Source organism: Lichenostomus cassidix, chromosome 4 (assembly GCF_008360975.1).
Source record: "Lichenostomus cassidix isolate B80296 chromosome 4, HeHo_3.0, whole genome shotgun sequence".
NCBI classification, from domain to species: domain Eukaryota; kingdom Metazoa; phylum Chordata; class Aves; order Passeriformes; family Meliphagidae; genus Lichenostomus; species Lichenostomus cassidix.
In genome coordinates, this window is record NC_139484.1 from 62,348,311 (window position 1) to 62,373,384 (window position 25,074).

At 50.2% G+C, this 25,074-nt stretch overlaps 1 protein-coding gene and 1 long non-coding RNA gene across 3 annotated transcripts; both read right to left on the reverse strand.

Annotated features, from left to right (window-relative positions):
- Positions 1–335: 335 nt before the first annotated feature.
- On the reverse strand, positions 336–24,234 carry ATOH8 (atonal bHLH transcription factor 8). Of its 2 annotated transcripts, none has more exons than XR_014851891.1 (3): positions 23,569–24,234; positions 9,963–10,071; positions 336–1,969 (listed from the first exon to the last, which is right to left on the reverse strand). XR_014851891.1 is itself a non-coding variant. In XM_085059562.1 (3 exons), exons 1-3 carry the CDS (start codon positions 23,989–23,991, stop codon positions 1,964–1,966), a joined length of 621 nt encoding a protein of 206 aa, XP_084915688.1. In that variant the 5' UTR covers positions 23,992–24,214; the 3' UTR covers positions 336–1,963. The 2 variants fall into 2 exon arrangements, 1 of the variants encoding a protein (XP_084915688.1); XM_085059562.1 differs by having other exon boundaries at positions 9,963–10,154; positions 23,569–24,214.
- On the reverse strand, positions 7,054–9,956 carry LOC146438689 (uncharacterized). The gene is made up of 2 exons (XR_014851892.1): positions 8,864–9,956; positions 7,054–8,687 (listed from the first exon to the last, which is right to left on the reverse strand). It is a non-coding gene; the product is annotated as an uncharacterized LOC146438689 (long non-coding RNA).
- Positions 24,235–25,074: the final 840 nt, after the last annotated feature.

Consider the following 25,074-nt stretch of genomic DNA (forward strand, 5'->3'; position numbering starts at 1 on the left):
GATGGGAGAATTGCAACAAGGCCAATGCAAAACCTGCTGTTCCTCCTTTAGGTCATCTTGTGAGGCTGACCTGGCTTTTTTCCCTACTGCCTTAAATTTCCCTTTTTCTCACTGTTTTCCCTAGCTGGGCCACACACACGAGGTAGAGTTGCTTGCTGGTTCTTGAAAGAAAATGCCCTTTAAACCCAGTCCTTTGACATGAGTGCAAACAGCCCTGGAGCATTTCCCGCAGTCAGTGAGCTCAGCCCCTCTCCCCATTATAAGCTAAAAAGCTGGCTTTAATGTATATAATAAAAGACACCGTTAAAAACTGTGCTTTAATAAAGAAATACAAATGACAATCTAAAAATGTATTTTATTGGGCTGCTAATAATGACCAGCGGTGAGAGTGGAGGGGGGAGCAATATAATGAGCTCCTCGGAGGGGGTTTGGACACAGCTGTCCCATGTGTCCCAGAAATCTGGTAGAAGACATCTCGAGCTCACTGGGAGCCAGGGCACTTGGCACTGAGCAGCCTGGCACTCCAGACTGACACCCTGCTCAGGAGAGCTCAGGTTTTGCACAGCAGCTCCCTAGCTCGGGGCTTGCTGGACAATTGCTCAGCTCAGGAAATAAACAGGCAGGCACTGAGGAGTTCAAGTTTTGTATATTCATGTCAGTAAAACAGACTATTCCCTCCCCTGCCCAGTGATTCCTGCCTGCCCCAGTGCCTGGCGATGCCCAGCCAGATCCACACTGGAGTAAGTCAGAGACACGGGAATCTGATTCACACTGAAGTAGCCAGGATGTGAATCTGGACTCACAAATAACATTTCCCCTTGAGATTGACAAAACCTGTTAATCTTCTTGGTTTGGAAACCCATATTTTTTCCTTGAACACGGAGCTCTGTCCCTCCATCATTAGCAGATGTCTTGCACACGAACTCCATTACCTATAAAATCTGCTTACTCCAAGCAAATGTTTCTCCATCTCTTCTCTCTTTTTTTTTTTTTTACTTCAATTTGAAGTGAAAGGTACAGTATAGGATTCAAATGCTTTTCCATTACACGGGTTTCTGACCACTTGAAAAACCCCACGGAAAAAACGACTTCACAAACCTGAAACGCCAACTGAATCATTTTGCTGCACTTCTTTCTGCCTGGCTGAACTTTCTCATGATTTTTTTTTTCTCTTTGCTTTACATGGCACTTTGCTTTTGCTTGTTTAATTTTATTTCTTTATTAAAAAAAATAAATCCATAGCTCCTGTTTCAGCTCACACTTTGTGTCAGTATTTCTACCCTGTGGATGTGTCGCACAGGCTGGAACATCAGGAAATTGCCCAAAAGGCAGAACTACAGAGTAGCTCAAAGGAAGAAGCAAACCTGAACGCTGAAGCATGGTTTGGTGTCGTCCCAGCTCTTGCCCACACCAAATGCTGGCTCCAGGGCTGCAGGCAGGGAAGTGCAGGCTGAAGAAATAAGAGGTAACTCACAAAAGGGTACAGAAATTGGGCATTGTGACCGACAGCTGGCTGGCCTGCTTGCCACGATCTGAATGGCACCTCTGACTTTTCTTTGGCTCAAAGATTTAACATTAAGGCAAAAATAAGACACAGTGTAGAAGCTCCATCAAATCTTTGGCACAACAGCAACAACAACAACAACAAAAAATTACTGTACACATGAGCTGAGAGGGTAACATTTCCCAGTTAAGCAAAGGGAAAAGTGCTAAATAAATTGCACGTACTAAAAGGTGGCTGGCTTAACAACAATAAGAAGCATCCCTGTCCTTTTGTTTTTTCTTTTCTTTTCCTTTTTTCCTTTCTGTTCCAGAGATTAAGAAAGTTCCTTGGCCAATCGTCATCTCCAAAAGGGGTTTCTGCAAAAAAGCTGCTTTCAGTCTTCATCTGGATCGTGCAACCTTTGCCAAGACCAGATGTAACTCTGGCTGGAAGCTCTTCTGAATCCTCCCTTCCTGGTTATTACTCCTGGAAAGAGAAAGATGCACCATGAGAACAGTGAACACATGGTGTCCCGGCGGCTCCTTGCATGGACCGTCGCTGACGCACGCGGCAGCATCCTTGGGGACTGCTGGCCATGGATCTGCAGTTTTTAAGAGTTGGGCTCACAGAGGAAACCATCTGTAGGTGCCACAATGGTGGCCAGAGCCCACACAGAGGAGAGGGAGTGGCAGACAGGAAGAGGAAGGCTTGGGGAGGAAAAACAACACAGTAATTTGGTGTTGGGTCCAACTCCTGCCGCCAAGAAAAAAATAATTAGAAGTGATGGCAAATACCTGCTATTTTCAGTTCAGGAGCTGATCTCAGAAAGCAAAGGAGTCATAACTAGATGGGTTTATGCAGGAGATGGGCTTTACTTCTGTATTTTAGTTGTATTGAGTTTTCTGCAGGCATGGCTGCTCAGCCTGTGGGACTGCAACCTGTCCCATGTGCCTGTGCATCCCCTGCAAGTCACAGCCGTGGCAGATTATTTGGGCAATTGCATTGGGCTACAGAATATTATAGCCAAGTCTATTTGGGCCATTGCATTGGGCTACAGAATATTATGGCCAAGTCCATAGGAAAATGGTCAGCTCCAAACCATGGCAGCGTTAGACAAGGAAAATCTCATCTAAACCCCCTTTAGCATTAAAATAAGCCCCATGAATATCCTACAAACAATCGTTAGAATAGTTCAAAACAGAGGAAAATCCTCAGGGCCTGAGGATTTCATGAGATCACATCTCCACTGTCCAAACTGCCTTCATCACGTGGGCTCCTAAATCCTCCTTTAAATAACTTAGGAATTAGAAACTTGGAAATGAGATCACATTTAGCTAGTGCTACCACTGTTTCTTGCTTTTTGCCAGTGGATTCAAGAACCTTTCAGGGTGCAGTACGGCCTCTGAAGGTTCCTTGGACACGGTCACCAATTCCCTGGGTAGGTCAGCCATCTTTCTGTCAGTCTTAACAAGGTCAAACTCCTTAAAGCCTGGCCTGAAAAACACTTTTTCCTCGGTCTGTTTTGTTTCTGTACTGCCTCTCCTTTTCCATCGCCGGATATTGTAACTTAGGGTACAAAAAAACAGTAACATACCAGTATTTATTTCATTTATGACTATCATTAGGGCAGCTGCTGTGAGATCAACCATTACAGCTGATCATCCATGCCAGGTTAACTGACAAGGGAACTTAAAAATCCACCTTATCACCTGCTCCTGTCAAGTGCAGACCTGGGAAAGCACAGCACTGCCCCAGGACCATTAAGGTTTCTCTTGATAAGAGTATTTCACTGAAAGCACCCAGGTGATCCTCCATGCAATAAATGCTGGTGTCTGCTGGACGCTGGATTCCTGGAGTTGTCTCTGGACAATCCTACCTAGTCCTGCTCAGAGAAGATGTAGAAACTATTGCCCTAATTCAAGGCCTCATATGGGATTTTGAATAAATGAGGTTTAGGTGGGAGAGTGACAAACAGCCTTGTGTATTGCCAATATTTTTGTTGGGAACCTCCACCAATAAGTAATATATAATAATTATACCTGTAATAGAAAAGTCAATAGTTTAATTTATCCCACATTTAACTATGGAAAGAAAATGTAAAAGAAGGGAAGCAATGACAGCTCTCATTAATGCTGAAAGACAGCAGAGAGATCAAACGCACTGCTGGGTTTTGGGAAGCAGGATGGCTTAAGGAAGAGGAGTCTCAGGGTCAGGTCTCTGCTCTGAAGTCTCTGCAACTGGGGAAGATCACCCATGGTGGATCAAGAGGGAATATGCACAAACCAGGCGAGAGATGGTAAGGGAAATTGTGCTGCACCTTCCAGACAGAGGAAATGGAAAGGGGAATGGAGAGATATCCCTCAGCACACCTCACTGGCACCACTCAGTTGGTCCCCAGGCGCTGCCCAACGCTGGCCATGGGTTATGTTTGGTGGGAACAGGCTCCTTTCTTTCCCCCTCCACCTTTTTCCACTCCAGCCAGGAGCTCTGAAGACAGATTTATTAGCCTGGGTCTGCTTTAAACTAATAACATCAGAACTCCCATGGCTCTTGAATTTGACAACTGGCCCAATGACCTTGGTGAGTTTGCAGCATCCCAGAGCATTTCAATCTCTATAAATCAAAGCACTTCTGGAATTGAGTCAGCCTTTGTTCCAGGGCTTCTCCTGTCTCTTCTACTCATATTTTCCTTTTGCTGTAGTTACCCAGTATCTGTGGGCTGGATCTTAGCCTATTGTTGGAAACACCCTTGCTCCAAAGGGGATGGACCCTTTGCTGGGATCCTCTTCCCACCACAGGAGCAAATCCCTGCCCCAGCCTTTGTGTGCTGTGATGTGACTGCTCCAACACCCCTTAAGGCAAAGGGGCTTTTGGGGTGCTGTCATGAAACAGGGGAGTCCCACATCCTTTTGCAGCGAAAAGCTTTGGGCCTTGCTCTTTGGGATACTGATGCTCAACGCCCCAATGGGCCAACGCAGGGTGTGCAGTGCCCTTGGGGATGCCCTTGGGGTAACTGCTGCTGCCTCCCTGTCTGGAGTTGGGTGATCTTGCTCATGAACTTATCATGAGCCTCAGCAACCATGCCCCACCTGCAATCCCTGTTTTGGGCTGCAGGGACATTCAGAAAGCAAGTGACAAGCAAATGATTCTCACTACCCTCTCACTGCCTTGTTTTGAAGAAGCTCCCTGGGTGCATAACCCTTCAGCCAGCACGGGTAACTCATGGCCAGGCAGACCCAGGTCCCCTCTGTCCCCCCAGGGATGCTCTCCATGGCAGATGGACAGATGGACAGGCGGCTCAGAGCAGGTCACTGCTCTCCTGAGGTCCAGCTCCTCCCCGGAGCCCGCGGAGCTGGCGGCCGTGGGGAAGCAGACTGGCTGGCTGCCCGCTCTGCCTGCAAGTCCTAGCAGGGAAATGAAGCTATTTTTAAAGAGGAACCTCTGCTAAGTCAAACTGCAGGGAAAGGGAGGTCGAATCTCATTATGAGACCCCCCTCCTCCCCACACAGGATGGGAAGCCATGAGGAAGAAATGCCATGCAGATCATCGAGGTTTTACTGTGCTGGCTCTGAATGGTTCCGATAATCAATATCAGATGATCAATAACAGCAAGACCCTGCAGCCAGGATCATCCACACAAACCAGGGGGTGGGAGCTGTGGCTTTATCTCGGGGCTTTGTCTAAATAAATCACGAGTCATGATACAGTGTTATCAAAAAAATATGCTCCAAGCAAATGGTTTCGGTGCTGTACAAATCAAGCCTGCCACTACTATTTCTCTTTTATAATATAAACCCTTAACTTGTTCACTCCTGAAAGTAAATATGCCTGCAGAACGCCCTCCTTTCAATTTTTTCAGTGGGAATAAGTGTTACCTATAGCGGGAGCTCTGCTTTTAGCAAAGCAGCAATGAGGGGGCATCAAAGCATGGCACAACACCACAATAACTATTTTATATAATGCAATAATTACATGCATAATGTCAGCCCTTTCAGAGCGGCAGACTGCTACAAACAGAGGAGCTTTTCATTCCATATATGTTTCTTTATCATTTAATTATCTGGGAAAAGATGTATATAAAGCGTATTTTTAATTTTTAATTCCTTGCGTCTGTGCTCATCCACACACACAGGCACAAAAACAAGAAACTAAATTCCAGCTGAAAACTTTTATTGAGCTCCAACTGCTCGCCTGTTATTCATAACCCAGTTTCCTCTCTCACAAAGAGACCTTTCGCATGGTTTTGGTTTTTTTTTTTTTTTCAATGTGTGTGTGTGTTTCTCTTTTTTTTTTTTTTTTTTCCCCTTCTGCCTCGCTAACAGCTGCTCGCAGTGTTGTATCCTGAGTGATGATGAGGTTCTGAAAGTGTTTTTTTGGAACAGATGGCCAGGAGAGAGCTGGGGAATGTGCCAGCAGCGAGCTGGGGAATGCGCCAAGTCCTGCAGTGACTGAGTACTCCGGGTTCCAGCTCGCGTGCCTTTCCCCTGCCCTCTGCCCCAAGTGGCGCCAGCAGGACTTCCCAGCTCGCGCTCCGAACATCTGGAGTCTGCGACTGCCAGAAGAGCCGGGACGGGGGGGAGGATGAAGCAGGGAAAAGAAAAAAATCCCTCATCCATCCCTCCCCGCTCCGGCTGAGCTCCCATGGCCGTGGCGATGTTGCTGCCTAGCACGGGGGCTAATCACAAGCAAAGAGGGGAGGGGAAGGGAAAGAAAATGAAACTCACGGTGGGTGTTTGGGGTGCTGGTTGTGCTGAGCAGGGTGTTTGTGCATGGTTGGATCCTGCTCTGTGCAGACTGAAAGGCTGAGGTTGTGCTGATTTTCTGGGGAAGTGAGGTCTGCCCCACAGCCTTGGGGCAGATCCTGTAGGCCTGGGGGGTCTGGGGGGGCTGTGATGCACAGCTCTGCACCCCCACAAATGCCAGTCTCCAGGGAGAGCCCCCAGCCATGCACCCTACAGCCCTATCCTGACCCTGAGTCACAACACTGCTTTACTGCAGGGCACCAGAATTCAGCCCTGTGGGGGGAAAGGCTGGAAAAAGACTGTGGGATCAGCAAGCCGGACCCTAAACACCACAGAATCCATGTGAGGCTTTCAGACGACCTCTAGCCAGTGAGGATCATGTGCCCCATAGAAACAGGGTACACTGGGGGTAAGGAAACTTGGACTCCCCTTTCTTTTGCTGCTGCATCCTCTGTGCAGCTGGAGAAAGCTCCTGACTAGAGCTCAAGGCAGTTCTCCCCCTTTTTGCAGGACATCAGTGTGGCCCCAGCAGGATGTGGGGCTCTGCTGAGGGTGTTGCAACCCAGATCTCCAATGTGGTGCAACTCTTGGGTGCATGGTTAAGGACAAGGCTAAGTCCAGATCATTTGTATAACCAAGCAAAAGGCAGCTTTAAAGAATGAAAACTATCATCAGAATTCACCACCCCCCCACAGTCAGCTTTTTTTTCTTCTTTCTTAAGAAAAGGCATCTGAAGCCTCCTTTGTTGCTTATAAATGAGATCTCCCATCACCAAACACCCTCGGTTAAGTCTCAACTGCAAAAACTAAACTCACCTTATAACTGCAGTTAGGACAGAGAAGCAAATTTTATTTTCCTAGCCAACTTTGAAAGACTAAAGCCAACTTTTCTAATTAACAAAATGGGACTAGAAAGGGGGGGTAAAACCACTCAGTAAATTTCCTACGGCAACAGCAAAATCTGGACAGCAACCTAATGTTAGGGACACAGGATAATTCACCCCCAAAAACAAAGCAAAAGGCAACGCACAATCCAGCAAATGCATCATCTGGAGTCCCTGCCTGCCAAAACAAACTCCAACCAGCTACTTTTTTGTGTGAAAAGCTCACAGTGCCACAGCACATCGCAACCAGAGAGCTGAGAGAGTGAGAGAGGCAGACACACAATAAAATGGAGATGACAGGAGATAAGGGTGTTGTGGACCTAACATGGAGCTCAAGGAGCAGAGGTCTGTGCTCAGGATTGCTGTGATTTTTTTTTTGAGAGAATATAAAAAGAAACTCAAAAAAACAATAACAAAATAACAACCACCCCAAAGTCGATAATTCAGAGGAACTGCTCAGTGAGCAGTGGTTTCAGAGACCTGATTAAAAACACACAGGGCTTACAAAAACGTGCCGATTTCAACATTAATGAGGGCGCGGCGATTTTGGGCCAAGCCATTGTATCCTCATCCAGTGAGACCCCCCAGGAGAGACATCCCTTCACACCACCTGACATCCAGAGCTTGGATCATCGCTGCACAGCCATCCCGGATCTGTAATTTCCCTCTGACAACAGCCTTTTCCTCCCTTGTGCTCATGATTTGCTTGGCTCAAGGAGAAAGGGAGACAGCAAGATGAGTCCTCCCAACCCAGGCTTGGCATCCCCACTCCTACCTACTGGGAATGACCAGAGTTACTTAGTACCTGCTGGTTTTGGCTTCGTCAGCAGGTGAAGGTGCTCTTGCCATCACCTGAGCAAACACTGCTGGAAATAGAATTACACTTGCCATCCACAAGGGAATCTCCATGCTCTAGGGCCGCCCTAAACTTGCAGCAGAAATGCAATGTGCTGTAATTTCCAGCAAGAAAAGCAAGGCACAGCAGGGATTAAGACCCCACCTCAGGTACAAAGCCTGGCTTTCTTTTCAGAGAGGGCTTTTGGAGGAGGGTTTGGGTGGGTGTCCCTCAAGAACGTGGAGGAAAGGCAGATTTTCTCCTGGTGACACTGTTTCTGTGGGTTGGTGGTGCCTGTTAGGAGGTGGGAGGTGCCCTGTGAGAGTTCCATTGTTCACACACTCTCGATGGGCTTGGGGCTTTTCTCCATGCATCTGCTCTGGAGAGAACTTTAGAGAGCAAACACTGTAAATGGAAGGCTTTTAATTCTTAATTTGTTTTTTTAATTAGGGATGCGCCCAGCCCTAACCCTCAGATGTGAACACCCTGGGATTTGGAGTAATTTAAAATCTGGCTCCTTGTTTTCTGTCTTTAAGACTGCATTGGTTCACATAAGCCAAGACAATGGGTCTCAGCCCATCGGGCACCCCAAGCCTGAACAGCAGCCCAGAAATGTGCTGAAGCCCCATGAAGGATGCTCATTCTCTTCTTTCCCTCCATTCTGACTTTAGGAGGGAACTCAAGACTTAACTGGAAATCTGCTAAAGCCTCACAAGGGATGCTCAGCCCCTTCTTCTCCCCCATCTTGAATAGGACACCCAAGACCCAACTACCAATCTGCTGAAGCCCCAAAAACTATGTTTTTCTTCTCCCCTATCTTAACTTGGAGAGGAGACCCAGGAACCAACTCTCACCTTGCCCTGGGGTTGGCAGCATCACTTCAGTGTCCTTGGGACACCACTGCCTGTGGCACTACAGACCCCACAGTGAAGCCCCAATTTTGGGCTGTGCCCAGGAGCTCCCTCACACCTCCCAGTCCCAGGCAGTGCTGTCAGCTGAGGGTGAGCAGTGCCACGTCCCTGCCTGGCACTGCTGCTCCAGGGGCATAAATACAGCCCATGACAGCCAGAGGAAGCAACAGGGAGTGTGCTATTGTGTTTATTTATAAACTGAATTGCTGCAGGATGACTTGTTGGGCTAAAGAGGAGGAAAAGTGAGGAAACCTGCCCGAATCAGAGGCAGATCTTAACAACACCGGGGAAGGAGCCTGCTCCCCAGCTTAGCTGCCCATTCATCCATTAAAATCCTGCTGATTTATTATCCCGCCTGACAAGCAAGCTCAGAGAGCAGGGGGAAGTTCAATTCAAGTTTACAAAACTCTTTTTGTCATAAAAGCCTGAACAAAGACATCAATCACTCCTTTAATTCACCCATGTCACTCTCTGAGAGGAAAACTGGCAGAACGCTCTGCTTCCTCCTCCCGCCGCTTGACGATGATTTCACCTAATTGGTTCAGTGTTAAGTAACCTAAAGGAATGCAAGGCATAATTAGATTTAACGTTGTTTCCTCAAGATACCCACATGTCCTTCAGGTCATACATCTTACTAATGTGTTTATACATACAATGTCTCCATTAGCTACCTTTTTTTTGTTGTCGGGTGATTTTTCTCAGAGATAAGTGTTAGATTAAACAAAACAGAAAACACAGGCGGGCGACAGTGTTTTGCAGGCTCCAAAAGGCGACTTAAGGTTGGTTTGGTTTAACAAGTAACAGTCCCAAGATGACTCTTAATAGGATCACGCTCGTGTTGAAACACACGATGGGCGACTAACGAGGGGAAGAGCCTGGCGCAGAGCACGGGGAGGAGAGAAAAGCTTTTGATTAGGGAGGAATGTGGTTATTACAAGATCAGATGGAGGGAGGAGAAAAAGAGAGAGAAAGGCAAGGGATAAAGAAACCAGGAAAATTTCACAAGGTTCAGAAAGGAAAGAAACCACTTTGGATCTTTTTTTTCCCCTCCCTTTTGTAAATTTTACCATTATTTAGGGGGTGAGGTGGGGGAGAGGCTGTAACATACCTTCCTTTTTTTAGATCTTCCTTCTGCTTGTAAGGTCCTAGTGCACTGCTCCACGCATTCAGAGAAGCTCATGTTACTGTGGTCAGCGCTGTAATCCAGGTCTGCTAGTCTGGCCAGGGAAAGGATATAGTTACAGGCTATTCTCAAGATGGCCAGTTTGGACAACTTTTGACCATAAGAATAGCAGGGAACCTAGAAAGGGTAACAGGGAAAAAGAAATAATTAAAAATTAGGCCAGATAAACAATGTATCTTGCTCGAAGCATGACAAAACAACTGTGAGTTATTTTCTTAGCAGTTTTAACACAAATAGAAACTCTAGTGATAAAATGCCATATGGTCCCAACAGGTTTTTAAGAAGAACTCCCCGCTGATCTCCATGGGGATGAAAGCAGCACGAAGCCTCTTGATTTCAGCGGGGCAGTGCTGCTTAAAATGTGATGGCAGGATGCAGCCTGGGACATCTGCCTGCTGCTCAGCTCACTTCTTGGAGGCCCTGTTTCTCAGAAACCTGCAGCCCTATGCCTCCCACGAACTGTCTTGAGCAACTTACTCCCCACAAGTAGCTCCCATGTCAGCACAGGTCTTGCAGAACAAGGCAATAAGGACGTATGGGCAACTGTATCACAACTTGGTGGTTTTGTGCTCAAACAACACAAATTGTGACTTTCAGCCCAGGCAAAAACACGATGTTGAGGAGCAAGACCTGGAGGCAGTAATTCCTACTTGCTTGAACACTCCATCGTGGTACCTCGCCCCCCAAAAGAGACCAAACCAGAGCCTGTCTCAGGGAGCTGGGTGTATCTTATGCCATTTACTTCTTCACCCTTAAAGATTTCTACTGTAATGTGAAACATTCCACAGCTCAAACCAAACAGAATGTTCGGTTTGAGCTGTGGTCAATAACTGAGCAGTATATGGCTCCTGATGCAGAAGGGTGGATTGCTTTTCAATCACCATCCAGCAAATCACTACACCTACATTTGATTATAGGCACACAACTTGAATATGCCCAGCTTAAAGAGAGGTCTTCTGAGTTCGATAGGCTTGGGACCCCATTTTACATTTTGCAAAATTGCTGAAGGTCACTCAGCCTTTAACACAGAGAGTCTATCGCCTACGGGAAACTGAAGCTGTGCGTTCATCTGAAATCCATCCGAGCCCCTCAGGTTGTCTGACCACCTGCCAGTCTAAGTTTTCATAGCACATCAATCATTGGGATGCCTCAATGTTCCTCTACCACCTGCCCCTGTACCAATCTCCATCCTCCACACCCATCTAGGGTGTCACACTCAGCTTAGGGCTGGAGATTTTTTAACGCCTTACGCCTCAGCTTCTCTCTCCTCCACAGGGACACAGAGATGGGATCATCCCCCGAATGCTGTCCCTGACTTTACTGAAGGTAAGACAGGTTCAGCCCCTCCATGAACCCCACAGCAGCCACACACAGATGCCAAGGGAGGAGCAGAACAGCTCAGGCACATATAGGATTTCCCCAAGTGTTCTGCCAGGCTCCAACTACTGTCACCTCCATGACCTCAGCTAGATGTGCCATCCCTGTATTTAGAAACCATGATAGATCTTTTCTGTCCATGAATTTGGTCTGGTAAGCTGAACCCCTGTTGATTTTGAGCACCCACATCATCCTTTTGCAAAATGTTCTCCACAGTCTATATAAATTTTTTCTCTTTTTGCTTGTTTTGAACTTGGTTCCTACTGTCTTCCCTTGAGCTACCCCAGTTCCTGTATTAGCACTGCCAAGGCCACCACTAAACCATGTCCCCAAGAACACCATCTACACATTTTCTAAATGCTTCCAGGGATGGTGACTCCACCACTTCCCTGGGCAGCCTGTTCCAATGTTTGACCACCCTTTCAGTGAAGACATTTTTCTAATATCCAATCTAAACCTCTCCTGGCACAACTTGAGGCCATTTCCTCTCATCCTGTCCCTTGTTAGCTGGGAGAAGAGACCAATCCCCACTACACGCTCCTGCCAAGGAGTTGTAGAGAGTGAGAAGGTCCTCCCTGAGCCTCCTTTTCTCAGGCTGAGCCCCCCAGCTCCCTCAGCTGCTCCTCATCAGACTTGTGCTCCAGACCCCTTCCCAGATTTGCTGCCCCTCCCTGGACATCCTCCAACACCCCAATGTCCTTTTTGTAGAGAGGGACCCAAAACTAAACACAGGATTAGAGGTGGGATATAGCTGAGGTTCCCATGAGTACCCAGCCTCTCCAGAAAACAGCCAAAAAGCTTCAAATGGCCTTTTTAAAAAACACACCATCTACTACTGATACCTCTGAAAAGACAAGGAATCATAGAGTAGTTTGGATTGGGAGGGATCTTTAAAGGTCTCCTAGTCCACATTCCCCCCTGAAATGAGCAGGGACATCGCAGAGAACCTGTTTAAGATTTCTGTCTGACAAAACCTCTCTCTAAATCCCTGCCTTCCCTTTTTTTGCCAGCATTATGCACCCAGCAAGGTCCTTGCCCTCAGTACTGTCGCTGTTGAGCCGCTAACAGAGCAAGAAAACCTGGGTTCAAAAGGTGGCATCCAGAAGAAGATTTTATTATTTAATTCCATCTAATATAGACTTTTCAAAGGTCACCTGGATTGGTCAGTTTGAAGCCTCCCCCAAGGCCTGATTGGCCAGGCCTGAACTGTCCACATCCGAGAAACTGTTTTTAATAACATCCAAACTTTATCTTTGTTTATAAAACACAGAAAGAAGAGAGAAAAAGTTCCTATGGGAAAGGTCTGTGCTAGCCACAGGTACCTGGTCCCCAGATGCAATGAGCTGAGTTATTTTGAAAGCAAGAGCTTCAGGCAGCAGAAACACCCAAGTCCCTTTTGATGCCAACGCAACAAAACCAGCAGAGACCCCAGATCAAACAGCATCAGGAAAGAACAAAGCAAGATGGAAACTAAAATGGAAGGATTCAGTGAAATGTGGGAGTAATTTCAGAATTAGAGCAAGAAGGAAGTTAAATGGAGGGGAAGGAAAATAGACCATGAAATCCTTGAGGCTGATGCACAGACGCTGTCCAGTTACAACACAAGAAGGCAGGCTAATGTCTCTTTTCCTCATCTGTTTTGCTCTTTCTTTTGTGTTTTGGGCCTTTTTTTTGAAAGAAAAAAAAAAAAAGAAACAAAACAAACCCCAAACTGTTTTGTAGGACATGTTTGCCACAAATGGCAAGGAAGATCTCAGTGCTAACACAGCTGACAAAACCCTCAGCTGGGATTACACAACAGTTTTCCCACACTACTGCAACAGATCCCAAACTGGAGCTGCCCCATATGTCCATGGGAAGAGGTTCACCTTGAGCAGTTCAGATATTGCTGTGATGGGTGCGGGGCACCAGCATTAAGAGATAAGAGGTTTTTTGCCATGGTAATAGTGTTAGAAAAACTATTTCATAGGAACCCTCCCTGTCTTGGCTCAGCTCCTGCCATTTTAATGTTTCCTTTTGAATTAAACATGGGAAATTAAGAGAGGAATGAGCCACTTAGTTCAGATCCAGAGTGAAAACTTCCCCAAGTGTGCGTGTGTAACTTTGGTATTATCTCTTCTTTAACACAAAGTCAACAGGAAAGAGAGGACAGATTTGCACAAATTGGAGTAAAGGGTGTCAATGACACACCTGGATGCCAAGAAATCTTCAAAATCCAACTTAAAACAGAGAGAGTGTTTTAGATATGGGAAAAACACCTGAGGCTGGTGTGGCCCTGCAGGTGTAACCCTCCCAGTAATGGGAGCAGGTATCTGTCATGCTCCTGGCAAGGACCAAACTCTTTCCTTCTGTCACCTTCTTGCTCCTCATGCCTGAACCAAACAGACTTCAGTGCTTTAGTGGGGCAGCTGCGAGCTGAGCAGGTCTGTCCAGAGCCAGGAGGAACCAGGCTCAAGCTCCTGTGCAGTTAACAAAAATATTTCCCTTATCTGACCTCACCGCTCTCTGACAAGCAAGCAGCACAACTCACCATCTTTCCTGCAATATTTGCAATGATTAAAAGGAATTAGGAAGGAACTGCAACTGAAATTTCACACCAATCCTGAGGAATGCAGCTGTCTGCTAGAAAGGCAAGGACACTGGCACCATCTTTGGCTTTGGGAGATCAGCACAGAGTGAGCTGGGACCAGCAGGAACCAGAGCTTCAGTCAGAGGATGTTTGTTAGTTGTGTCTGCAAAGGGCTCTGCAGAGTCTCGTGGATCTTATCAGTGATCCCCAGGCTGGCAGGAGTTGAAGCAAGGCGAGATGAGCACTCCTGGGACATATTCCTGTGCAGAAGAGCCCTTCTTTGGCAGGAAGATAGAACGGGATGTGACCTAACAGGTCTTTTCTATCCTTGACGTCCAAGATTCAGAGGCAGCACCCTTGGAAAACCAGAGATGCTCCCTTTGAAGTCCGTGGGAAGCCTGGTGTGTACTTGACCCACAGCCAGCCTGCTCCAGGAAGGCAGGGATGCACTGCAGTCACTGTCATCCACCACAGACACAGGCTGGGAGCTGATTCTGACACGGCACAGGACAGGAGGCTGCAGGATGAGGCTGGGGAGCAGCTAGAGATGGGTGAGAGGGTAAAGCTACTACCCTTCCTCATGAGGGTGCAGGGCATGTTCACTGTGATATGTCTGCAGGGAACAACCAGGAGCATACCATGGACTTTAGGAGCATTAAGCCAGTTCACATCACCGAGCTTCTGGCTGGGTAGCTCTGTCCCTATCAATAAGATACCATGTCCATAAACACCCTCTGGACCTGTGCAGATAACATCTGTAAAACTGAGTCTGCTTTTACACAGCATGAAAAAGCTGGAATAAGGAAGGGTGTTGAGAGCTGGGGGTCCAGACCTCTCTTTTACTGTGCTCAAAATGTGATTTAGCAGCACAGACATGCACAGATCCCCACCACATGAAGGTCACACAGGGCAGAATTGAGTCCCCTGGGCACAGCAGGGAAGAAGGGCAGCTCTAAGGCTGGAAAAACACCTGTGTATGTGATGCAGCATAAACCAAGCCCTCCTGACAGCTAGTTCCCCAACATGCCATAGTATGCTGCTGAATCTACCTGTCTGCTAATTCATCTGGTTTATTTTTATGCTGGGAGTTAAAACACATCAGCCCCCCCTTGCCCCTCTCCCCCAGGAAAACATTTGGCTGCCTCTTCCCTGCATCCCAACACGCAGACCAACGGCGCTGTCTCATTGTTTGTGCTGCACCTCCTGCCAAAAATATTTCCAGAGGTTCATATAAATGTCCAGTACTTAATAGTTCTGGCTTTTGTACATCCCTTTCTAGCCCAGGGTGAGTCAGACATTTCCTGGGGTTAAGACACCTTTGGGGAACAGTGGCAGGGTGGGGCAGAGGAACTGACAGCATCCCTTGCTTGTCGGTACTGAGCACAGGGAAAGTGCCTCTTTCATGATCCCAAATTATCTCCAGGGCTGGCATCTGTAGAGCTACTGTGGATGTGTGGATGCCTCATCTCTGGAAGGATGCCTCATCCTGAGGCCAGGCTGGATGTGACTCTGACATCCTGGGTTAGTGGAAGGTGTCCCTGCCCATGGCAGTGGGGTTGGAACAAGATGATCTTTAAGGTCCCTTCCAACCCTGACCATCCTGTGATTCTATGACTAAGATCCTTAACAAGCTGAAGGCCTTATCCAGAAGATCTTCACCTGTTTTCAAGACATATTACATTGTGGAGAGTTTTTGGGAAGGGTTTGAAGCCTTTTTCTTTCCACTCAGTTCTGGGAGTGAAGTGAACACATTCAGGTCCTTCTGCTTCTTGCAGGACTCCTTTGATGACCTGGTTGGTGTGTTCAGGTTCATCAGCAAGGCGATTTGGCTTCCCTACCTTGTTCTCTAAACTACAGGCCCTGAGTCCTCCTAAGATCCCAGGTGGGACAATGATGACTTATACAGCTGTATGATGGAAAAGCCTGCAAGCATTCCTGGGACATCCTTTCAGTCCTGCTAGATCCCTTCAGACCTGCTTCCCAAATAGCCCTCCTGCTGCCCACAGCACAGCAGCACCAGCTTCTACTGGTGGCTTCTCTGTGCCACTGGTGCTCACTGCACTGACCTGGACCTTTGGGGCAGCACTGTGTGGGTTTGAACCCTGCAAGGCCAAATCCTGCTGTGTGGATATATGGCATGGTGCTCAGGGACTGCTTCTGGAGAAGAGCCCCACAGAATCACAGAATAGTTTGAGTTGAAAAGGACCTTTAAAGGTCATCTAGTCCAACCTCCTGCAGTGCGCAGGGACATCTTTAACTAGATCAGGTTGCTAAGAGACCTGTCAAGCCTGACCTTGAATGTTTCTAAGGATGGGATATATATCACCTCTCTGGGCAACCTGTGCCAGTGTTTTACAAGCCACATTGTAAAAACTTTCTTCCTTTTATCTACCCTCTTTTAGTTTAAAACCCTTATGTCTTGTTCTGTGGCAACAGGGTCTACTAAACAGTTTGTCCCCATTTTTCTTGTAGTCCCAGAACCTTCTCTTCCTCAGGCTGAAAAACTTTCTCAGCCATCCTCCTGATCAACCTGTTGGCCTCATTTGGACTTGATCCAACAGGTCCATGTCTTTCCTGTGCTGAGGAACCCAGAGGTGGATGCAGCACTGCAGGTGTGGCCTCACCAGAGCAGAGCAGAGGGGAAGAATCACCTCCTTTAACCATCCATGGGTGTCCCAGTGTCAGATGCTCCACAGAGTTCCGTTCCAGCCAGTGATGGGCAGTGATTCCATACCATGACTCCAGGAGAGCTTTATTTCTCTGCCACCAGACTGCAGCAGTGGGGAAGGGGCAGTCCTGTGCTAGCAGAGCAATCCCAGCAGTTTGAAAGCAAGCTTCACCCCTGCCCCACCACAGGGTGCAAAGTGCCCAGCCCAGGCCCAAACCCAGCTGAAAGACGCCAACAAGAGCAAAAGCAGCACTGCTCAGGCAGGAGCACCAGTCCTGACCGAGGTGCCTTGGCCTCTCGGGTGGGTCCAGGCTGTCAAACAACCCAGCTCCCGGTTCCCTCCCAGCTCCTGGCTCCCCATCGCTCACATTGCAAAAACATGAGTTCACTCCTTGGAGCGAATGAATTGGCTTCCTCCAAACAAAACCTAGGTGTGGTGCTGGGTGAGTTCACCCCGGGAATCTCTTCCAAATGGCAGTCTGGTTAATGCTGCCCCAGGCCTGGCTCTGCTCCGATTTGGACAGTCCTCCTGCCCTATCTGCAGACATTCTGCAGCCCCAAAGCCTCCTGCACATCCTCAGGGTGCACAACACACCCCCTCAGTATCATGCCTGAAAAATATCACATTGCTGAGCTGCAGCAAAGCTCCTTCCTCATTGCTGCCTCCTTGAACCACTTCCCAAAACAATAACTACACTGACGATTAGTGGGGTTATCAGAGGTGAAATCCCAGGGCTATTGGGCACAGAAAATCTCCTCTCAAAGGGGCTACCTTCCAGCACCACAGTGGGGAAACACTTTCTTGGGTGGCAGTTTAGCAGTGACCATCTCCATCTCTGAGCACCAGTGGATCCAATTCCCCCAGTTAATAGGAGAGCAAGCTCCACTGGAGATAATAGCATTACCCCAGATCCAGCTTGGCCTTGGGGACTCTTCAGTCACCAACCACTGCTGGACACCACAGGGTTTCTCCCTCCCTTGCTATCCCTGCTAAGCCCCAGGAGCTGCCATGAACCTGTGGCAGCTGCAAGGAGCACAATCCTCCCACAGAGCACACGTGGCTCTGCTTGCATCCCTGCATAGCATGGGGGACAGTGCAAACCAGGGCCAGGATGGCATATGTCACTTGGGGAACACACATGGCATAGACCAAAGGAGATGCAGGTTGGGAACAAAGAGTCTGGGGAGCTCTGCTGCAAGTGACTGAAAAGTGTCCCACCTCCCCACTGCAGCCCAGAGAGGAATGTGACAGTGGATTAAGGCAAGGAGCAGAGGCTGGATTCAAAGCTTGATGGAGAAAAGCAGACTCTTTTCTCCAATTTCAGCAGGAGCCATAAGAAAACACAGAGGTTAACTCAGGGTGGCTGCAGCAGGCAGAGCAAATACCTCCCGACAGGAGCAGGATTTGTAGCAAAGGATAAAATCAGCTAGACAGCAGCCAAGGGAGCAAAAAAGCTCTGTTCTTGGTGACACACAGTCATTGTTTTCAGGATTTTTGTCCTTTTGTCTGTCTTCTCCCTTATTTTCTTTCCTCCTGTGTTGCTTCAGGCCAGTATTTTGTCATCTTCTTTAGCTGTTAAACCACAGGGCCATCCCACTCTGGGCTCTAAATATCCATCAGCGTCACTTGGGACTGGCAGCAACCATGGAGATGCTCCAGTTAACACTGAGCTGTTCAGTGACAACACATAGTGATGGCACTGGAAGATGCTCCTGCTTTTCTGAAGTCCAGCTGAATCTCTCCAACAGCCAAACATTCCTGCCCAGCCTTCACCCCAGAGAGCTCAATGGGTGGTTTGTCTTCAGGAGCTGGGTTTAAAGGCATCTTAGGGTTTCCTGCTTGTGGGATCACAAAGGGATGAATCACTGGGAATAGGGCTGGGAGATGTCAGCAGGTGACCGAGGATAGCTCTCAGCCTCCCCACCACACAGAAAGGACACGTCAGCGACACTGGTCACATGCAGGGTCCCGCCTGCAGAGGTGACAAACCACAGCCACCCTTGGGATGACACACAAAGAGGGTGAGCATGGAATGACGCATTCGCCCAACAGCCTCTGCTGGTTTGTGGCTAAGGCACTGCTCAAGCCACACGTTCTGACTCCATTTACTGCCTGGCTTGTCCCTTCCAACCCCTGCAGACAGTTTGCCCCCACAGCCACAAAAACTCCTCCTGTAGCCTTGAGGCTCTGCTCCCCATGTCTCACCACGCTCCCAACAGGAGCAAGCAGGGTCTTTTCTGCACTGATTTAACAACAAGCCACAGCAGCCATGTGCATGCCGGCAGCAAAAAGTGAAAGGATGCTAGTGGAGAGGGAAACCTCCCTTCCAGCAGCTAAAAAGCCCTATAAAACCCTAAAGTATCTCCAGAACCCACATGAGTGCAGAGAGCAAGGCTGTCAGCTGCTGAGGCAGAGAATGTCCTGGTAACGCAGTGGTGAAAAGATGAAGAAAAATGCCAATACACTTCAAGGGAAGATAAATGTCTGTGGACACATTTGCTCCCAGCACAGACTCCAGCTCTCTGTGGCTTGATGCACCACTTTCTTCAGGAGGAGCTGGACAGCAGTGCTCCAGAGAGAAACCAGATGTGCAAGCCCAGGCAGGCTCCAGATCAGGAAGGCTGCTGTGGTTGTCTCCATCCATCGAGGGAGAGTTTGCTGCCACCTTAGGGTCTGTCAGCACAGCTGAGGAGCTCAATTCCAGCTCCTGGGAGCACAACACACTGGTGGGAGCTGGTTATCTTGGCTGTCCATGCAGTCTCATGGTGAAGAGCACTATCTCCTTCTGGCCAAGGCCTCCACCAGAAAACCTGGTGTCTAAGTCCATGCTGCAATAGACATTACGATGGTTCAGTTTCACAGGTGGGATGTGCTGGAGAATGAGACTATTGCTGCCAGTAGGAATTTGCAGGGAAAAAAAAAAAAGAGCCAGAATTGTGTTGCATGGAGAACAGTTGCTTTGAAGACAGGCAAAGTTGTTGTCACATCTTGTCTCCTCCAGATGGTTGCACTGCATCATGAATTTGAACATGCACCAGCACAAGCACCAGCAGAAGGAGAAGATGACCCCAGGTCCTTGTGGACTCAGTGCTGCCTCTGCCTGCATCAGAGATGTTTGGGTTCATTGACCACCCACAATGGCAGGGAGAGGAAAATGACAGGAGTGACAACCCACCATGTCACATGTGGAGAGCCCTGCAGCAGTTGGGGCAGTGCAAGAACCAACTGACCAGCACCTACCAGGGCATTTGAGGGCAGGAGACCAGTGCTCCAGATAGGAGCTGCCCAGTCACAGGGACAGGAGCAGCCCCCAGGAGGGACACCAGAAAAGCAGCAGCCAATGGACAGCCCAGTACAGCCGAAGTATCTCACCACCTCGATGTGTCTCAGAGCAGGTCAGTGTTTTCCAAGGAGAATGACACTGTTTGCCTCAGTGGAAGGATCACTTGAAGAAATGATGCTTGGGGGCAGGAGGGAGAAGCTGAAGATCACAAGTACCAAAACCAGGGGCAAGGAGCTGCATCTCAGGAGCATCTGCTCTACAGTCCCACTTCAGTGCTCTGGCCGTATGGTAAAGGCAGCAGCTCAGTACAGAGAGAGGGAGAGAAATCGTTGTCCTTGGTGGGTCTGACACCAAGGGGTGAACACAATGGCAATGACATGTCTCTCCCAACAGCAGGCAGCTTCTCAGAGCTGGCAGCTGCCCGCCTACCTCCCACCTCTGAGGGGGCCCTGGCCTCCGAGGCAAGCCAGGGACAGCTCAGTCCTTAGGGACATGCCGGGGTTAGCCTCTCCTTGTGCGAAACAACTGCGTTTGGCTCTTCCTCCACCAAGAACTGGGAGAAAAAAAAGAACCCACACCCCTTCCTGCCATCTGGAGAGTTAGTCGACACAAGCCAAAACATGTGTGCCATATGTACACAGCTGTGCAGTGCAGGGACGCCGCCGTCAGCCCATCTGTCCAGCGTGCTGCGTGCCAGTCGCTTGCCCTCGGGTGGGCTGCTGAGACAGGGAGAGCGTCCTGCAGAGAGGCATGACTTCCCCTTCCTCCTCCTCCTCCCGAGCACGCATGGATGGGCTCCCTGCAGTGTGGCCGTGGTGGGTCTGATCCTACAAGCAGTGGGGTTTCATTTCACATGTGCCAGCGAGGATGAGTCTCTCCACCCTCACACATCCAAACAGGGTAGGGGACAGGGATGACACCTGTGTGGGTGTTGGGTACCAGTGGCTGAGCAAGGCTCCTGCTTCCAGCAGCTCCACATTCAGCACCTGACTCCTTCCCAAAGGAGTGTGGGGCCAGGGTCGGTTGTGTGCAAGCACGGCACAATCCCCTGCTCCTCGCCTGCCTGTCTGCAGGGACATATCAGTTTCAGCGCCTCAGGAAAAGCCTCCCAGCTGCTTAAGAGCCTGATATGTGATGACAAGGAGGGGACGGAGGACTAACCAAGGAACAAGAAGCAAACAGAGGCCTGTAGCAGACAGCAAACAGGGATCATCTCCCGCATGGGGCTGAAGGCCCTTTGTGTGCTCTGGGACGTGGGAAGACAGCGCTGAGCAGGGGCAAGAGAAAACCTCCCTGCTGCAGGTACCTCCACCAGGGCATCTCCACAGCCCTGCTTCCCACCTGCTGGCCAAGGTGTGACAGAAAGCCATGTCTCCTGATCTGAGCTGCTCCTCAGAAACCCCTCCGCGTCACCGCCGCGAATGACGTGAGTGACAAGGCAGCGCCACGCATATGTGCAATGAAGCTGACTGTCACCTGATGTCACGTACGGCACCAGGCACGCCGCTGGCAGCCCAACAAGAAATGAATGCAAATGTCATCCAATGATGGTCGGGACAGCCAGCCCACCCCTCAGCAAATTGCTAAGAAAACCTCGCGGCAAACATTTCCCAGAGAATGATTTCTTTCTCTCTGCAGAGTGAACACAGCTCTGCCAGTATGTTCCTGCGCTGACCCTAGAGACCGGCTTTCATGGGAAGAGAGGACAGCAACTTGTTCTCCAGGCTCTTTGGGCTCCCAGCTGAGTCTACGGCTGAAGTGATTTATAGAGACAGGGCCAAGGCCAGGAATCTGAGGCTTTTCAAGAGTTGCCCATTTCCCAAAAGAGTGCGGCTTTAATTTGTTGCCTGCCTGACTTCTGCTTGAGGCTCAGCCTAGAACAAGATTGCCAGTGATTTGGGAAATCAGTGCTACTTCCCCTTGCGGTTTTGGTGGTGTAGATGTCTGTCCATGGAGAATTAGACTGACACTTCCAAGCGTGCTACACACAGTCGCCAAACAACTGAAATATGGAAGCAGCTTACAGAAACAAAATATATCAAGTCTGGAGTTTGCATCTACAAAGGGAGGCCTCTCAGCACCGGGGGACAGCACCCAGCACACACTGGACTACCAGGATTTTAACAGGAGTAGTCAGATCCCACCACTGCACAGTGACTAAAAATGCTCTAGTTTAGATGCTCACCAGCGATTCTCCCCTGATATACAGCCCTGGTCTCAGCCCCTGAGGCCAGGACTGGAAATCTGTCTGCAGAAGTAGGTGATGGGAAAGGATTAACTCTTGGGGTGCAGCTACCTAGGACACAGCAGTCATTGAGAAGGGCTGCAGGCATCATGCTGAAGATAGGAACAAGCAGATTTCCTCTAAGCAGGAGAGAGGATTGAGTCCGAAAGCGAGCACACTTGGGGAATGGCTCAGATTAGTAATGCCTAAAAGATGGTAGGGAAAAGCCTGCATGTGTGAGCTCCCCTGAAAGCACAGCACACTGCTCCCACCAGGCTGGAGGTACCATCCTGGGAGAGTTGATGCTAAACACCTCTCACAATCAGACTCATCTGCAGCTCACAGCCCTCTGAGCCCTGTGCATCTCCTCCTTCCTGCACACCTGGAATAGTCCCATCAGCATTTAACAGAAAGGCAGAAAAGCCAGCACAGCTGGGCTTGCACCATGTGACAGCACATCTTTGTCTCTCAGTGAGCTGTTACACGGTGCCTACACGCAGAGAGGGCTGAGTACAGGGGCCAGGGCACTGATTTATCCTTCTGCACAAGATACACCAGCCTTGCGGCTTCTCTGTATCTCTCCTCATCCTGGGGAGATGATGGAAGGATTTTGACTAAAACCTTTCATTTGCCTTTCAAAAGCTCCACTCTGACAGTGTGAACACGCCTATCATCCTTCACAGACAAGGACTTTCAAGTCCTCTCAAGAAGAAAGCCCAGCACCAGACACACTTCAAACACACACTACAGTAAAAATCACGGGAAACTAACTGGCAGAGGACCACAACTCAACTCGGCTATCCCTAGCAGACAGGGCACACAGAAAGTTTCAGAGGCTGCTGCAAGAACCCCGAGGGCCCTGAGGGATCAGGCACCCTGCACCAAAGTCAAGAGGAGCACGGCGCTGCCCAAATTCCCGGTAATCCCTTTGGGGCAGCTCACCGCGGCTGGACAGCTGGCAAGTACACGTGCTCTTAGCACAGGAGCATCACCCCAGCTCCCAGCTTGACCAAGTGCCTCTCTACACACTCTGCTCTCACTCGGAAGGATTTCTCGGGTTTGTTTTATTTTTCGCCCTCCACACCACCCTCCCTCGGGGAAAAAAATTCAAAACTTTCTAACTGCAAGCAAATTAAAAGCCCTTATTTATTTATCTTGAGTGTTAGCACAGTTCTAGGGTTGGTACTTCCAGGCATTTTGAACCGACTTCCCCTCCTGTCAGGCGGCCGCTCGGCTCCTGCCCTTCACCTCCCCTGGCCCCGGGCAGCGCGGGCGCTCCCCCGTCCCTGCGCACCCTCCATGCCCCGCGGGGTCCCGGCGGGCAGAGCACGGGGAGGGCTGGCGAAGCGCTGCCCGGTGCCCCCGCGGGCGGGCGGAGGGGCCGGCGGTGCCCGGGCGGCGGCAGGTACCTGCTTGCGCAGCGCCTCGAAGGCGGCGCTGATGGTGTGGACGCGGGTCCTCTCCCGGGCGTTGGCCAGCAGCCGCCGCGTCTGCTGCAGCGCTTTGATCTCCGGCGAGACGCCGGACGCCTCGCCCGGCCGCGGGCGCGGGGAAGCGGCGGGCGGCGGCGGCGGGGCGGCGGGGAAGGCGCTGGCGGCGGCGGGGCCGAGCGCGGCGCTGCGCGGCTCCCAGGCGGGCGGCGGGGCGGCGGCGGCGGCGGGGGGCGGCGCGGGGGGTGCGCGGAGCGCGGTCCGCCGCCCGCTCAGCACTTTGAGCTCCACGCGGAAACTTTTGCAGCCGCCGTGCTTGCGCCGCAGCCGCCGCAGCCCCCCGAGCTCGGCGGGGCACAGGCGCGGCCAGGGCTCGCCCTCGGCCAGCGGCGCGCTCCGCATGGCGCGGGGCGCTGCGCGGCGAAGCTCAGCCGCGGCCGCTCCGCCGCTGCGCTGCTCCCGATGCTGCTGCCGCCGCCCCGCTGCCGCCCATCTGCGCCCGCCCTGCCGCGGCGGGCAGCGGAGCCCCGGCTCCGTCCGTCCGTGCTCCGAGCGTGCGCCCGGCCGCAGCTCCCGCAGCCTGCCTCCCGCCGCCGGCAGCCGCGCAGATGAGCGGCTTTAAAGAAACAGGAAGGCTGGCCTTTTTTTTTTTTTTTTTCTTCCCAAAACAGCTGTGCTGCCAATCTCCTTTGTTCATCCCCCCCCACCCCCCCTTCCCTTCCCTCCCACCCCACTCCCACTTTCTTCTTTAATCTCGCTCTTCCATGCGATGGAAGAGAAATCCTGCCCCCCGGAGACTCGCCGCGACCCACCGTGTGCGCTTCCCCCCAGCCCCCCGCCTCGCTTCCCTAGGGAAATCTGTGATTTGCTTTGGTTTCCAACACACTTCATCCCGCTTCTCCTCTCCTATCACTGGTTTCCCGCATCAAGCCCTCATCGGCGAGCCGGGGATTGCCTGACTTCGCGCTGCCTTCCTAAATGTGCCCGGGAGCGCAGCGGGCACCCCGGCGGGATGGGGGACTGGGGGAGCTCCAGCGCTTCTCACACATCCCTCCCGTTGCTCCTGGAATGCTTCGGTGGCTGCTCCGCTACCGACTCGGATCCACTAGGAAGAGTCATTCCGCGGCAACAGTCTGCCCTGTTTTTCACAAGGGTAACAGGGGAGGCTGCACGCGTGGGTAATTTTTACCAGCTTTGGGCTCCCTTCTGCTGGCATCCCAAAACCCCTCAGCTGCCCTTACCTCAGCCTCTGGGGAATCAGGGCCAGGGGTTTCTGCAGAGTGGGCAGACAGGGTGTGAGGGAGGAATGAAGTGCAGTTCAGAGTCAGCCGGGAATAAATACATTTATCAAGATCATAGGAAAATTTCAGAGTGGAAGGGGCTCCAGGAGATCTTTTGTAATTTTGAAAAATATCTCTGTTATTTAGGCACCTGGCTGTTCATGTCATCTAAACCCCTCAGACATTAAGTTGTACTGAGAATCAA

Bases quoted from the DNA above. Each gene is read 5' to 3' on its own strand.
- ATOH8 (XM_085059562.1), bottom strand. From the start codon at position 23,991: ATGCGGAGCGCGCCGCTGGCCGAGGGCGAGCCCTGGCCGCGCCTGTGC. The intron at 10,155-23,568 runs GTACCTGCCGCC...TACCCTTTCTAG, and splicing joins TCGAGGCGCTGCGCAAGCAG to GTTCCCTGCTATTCTTATGG.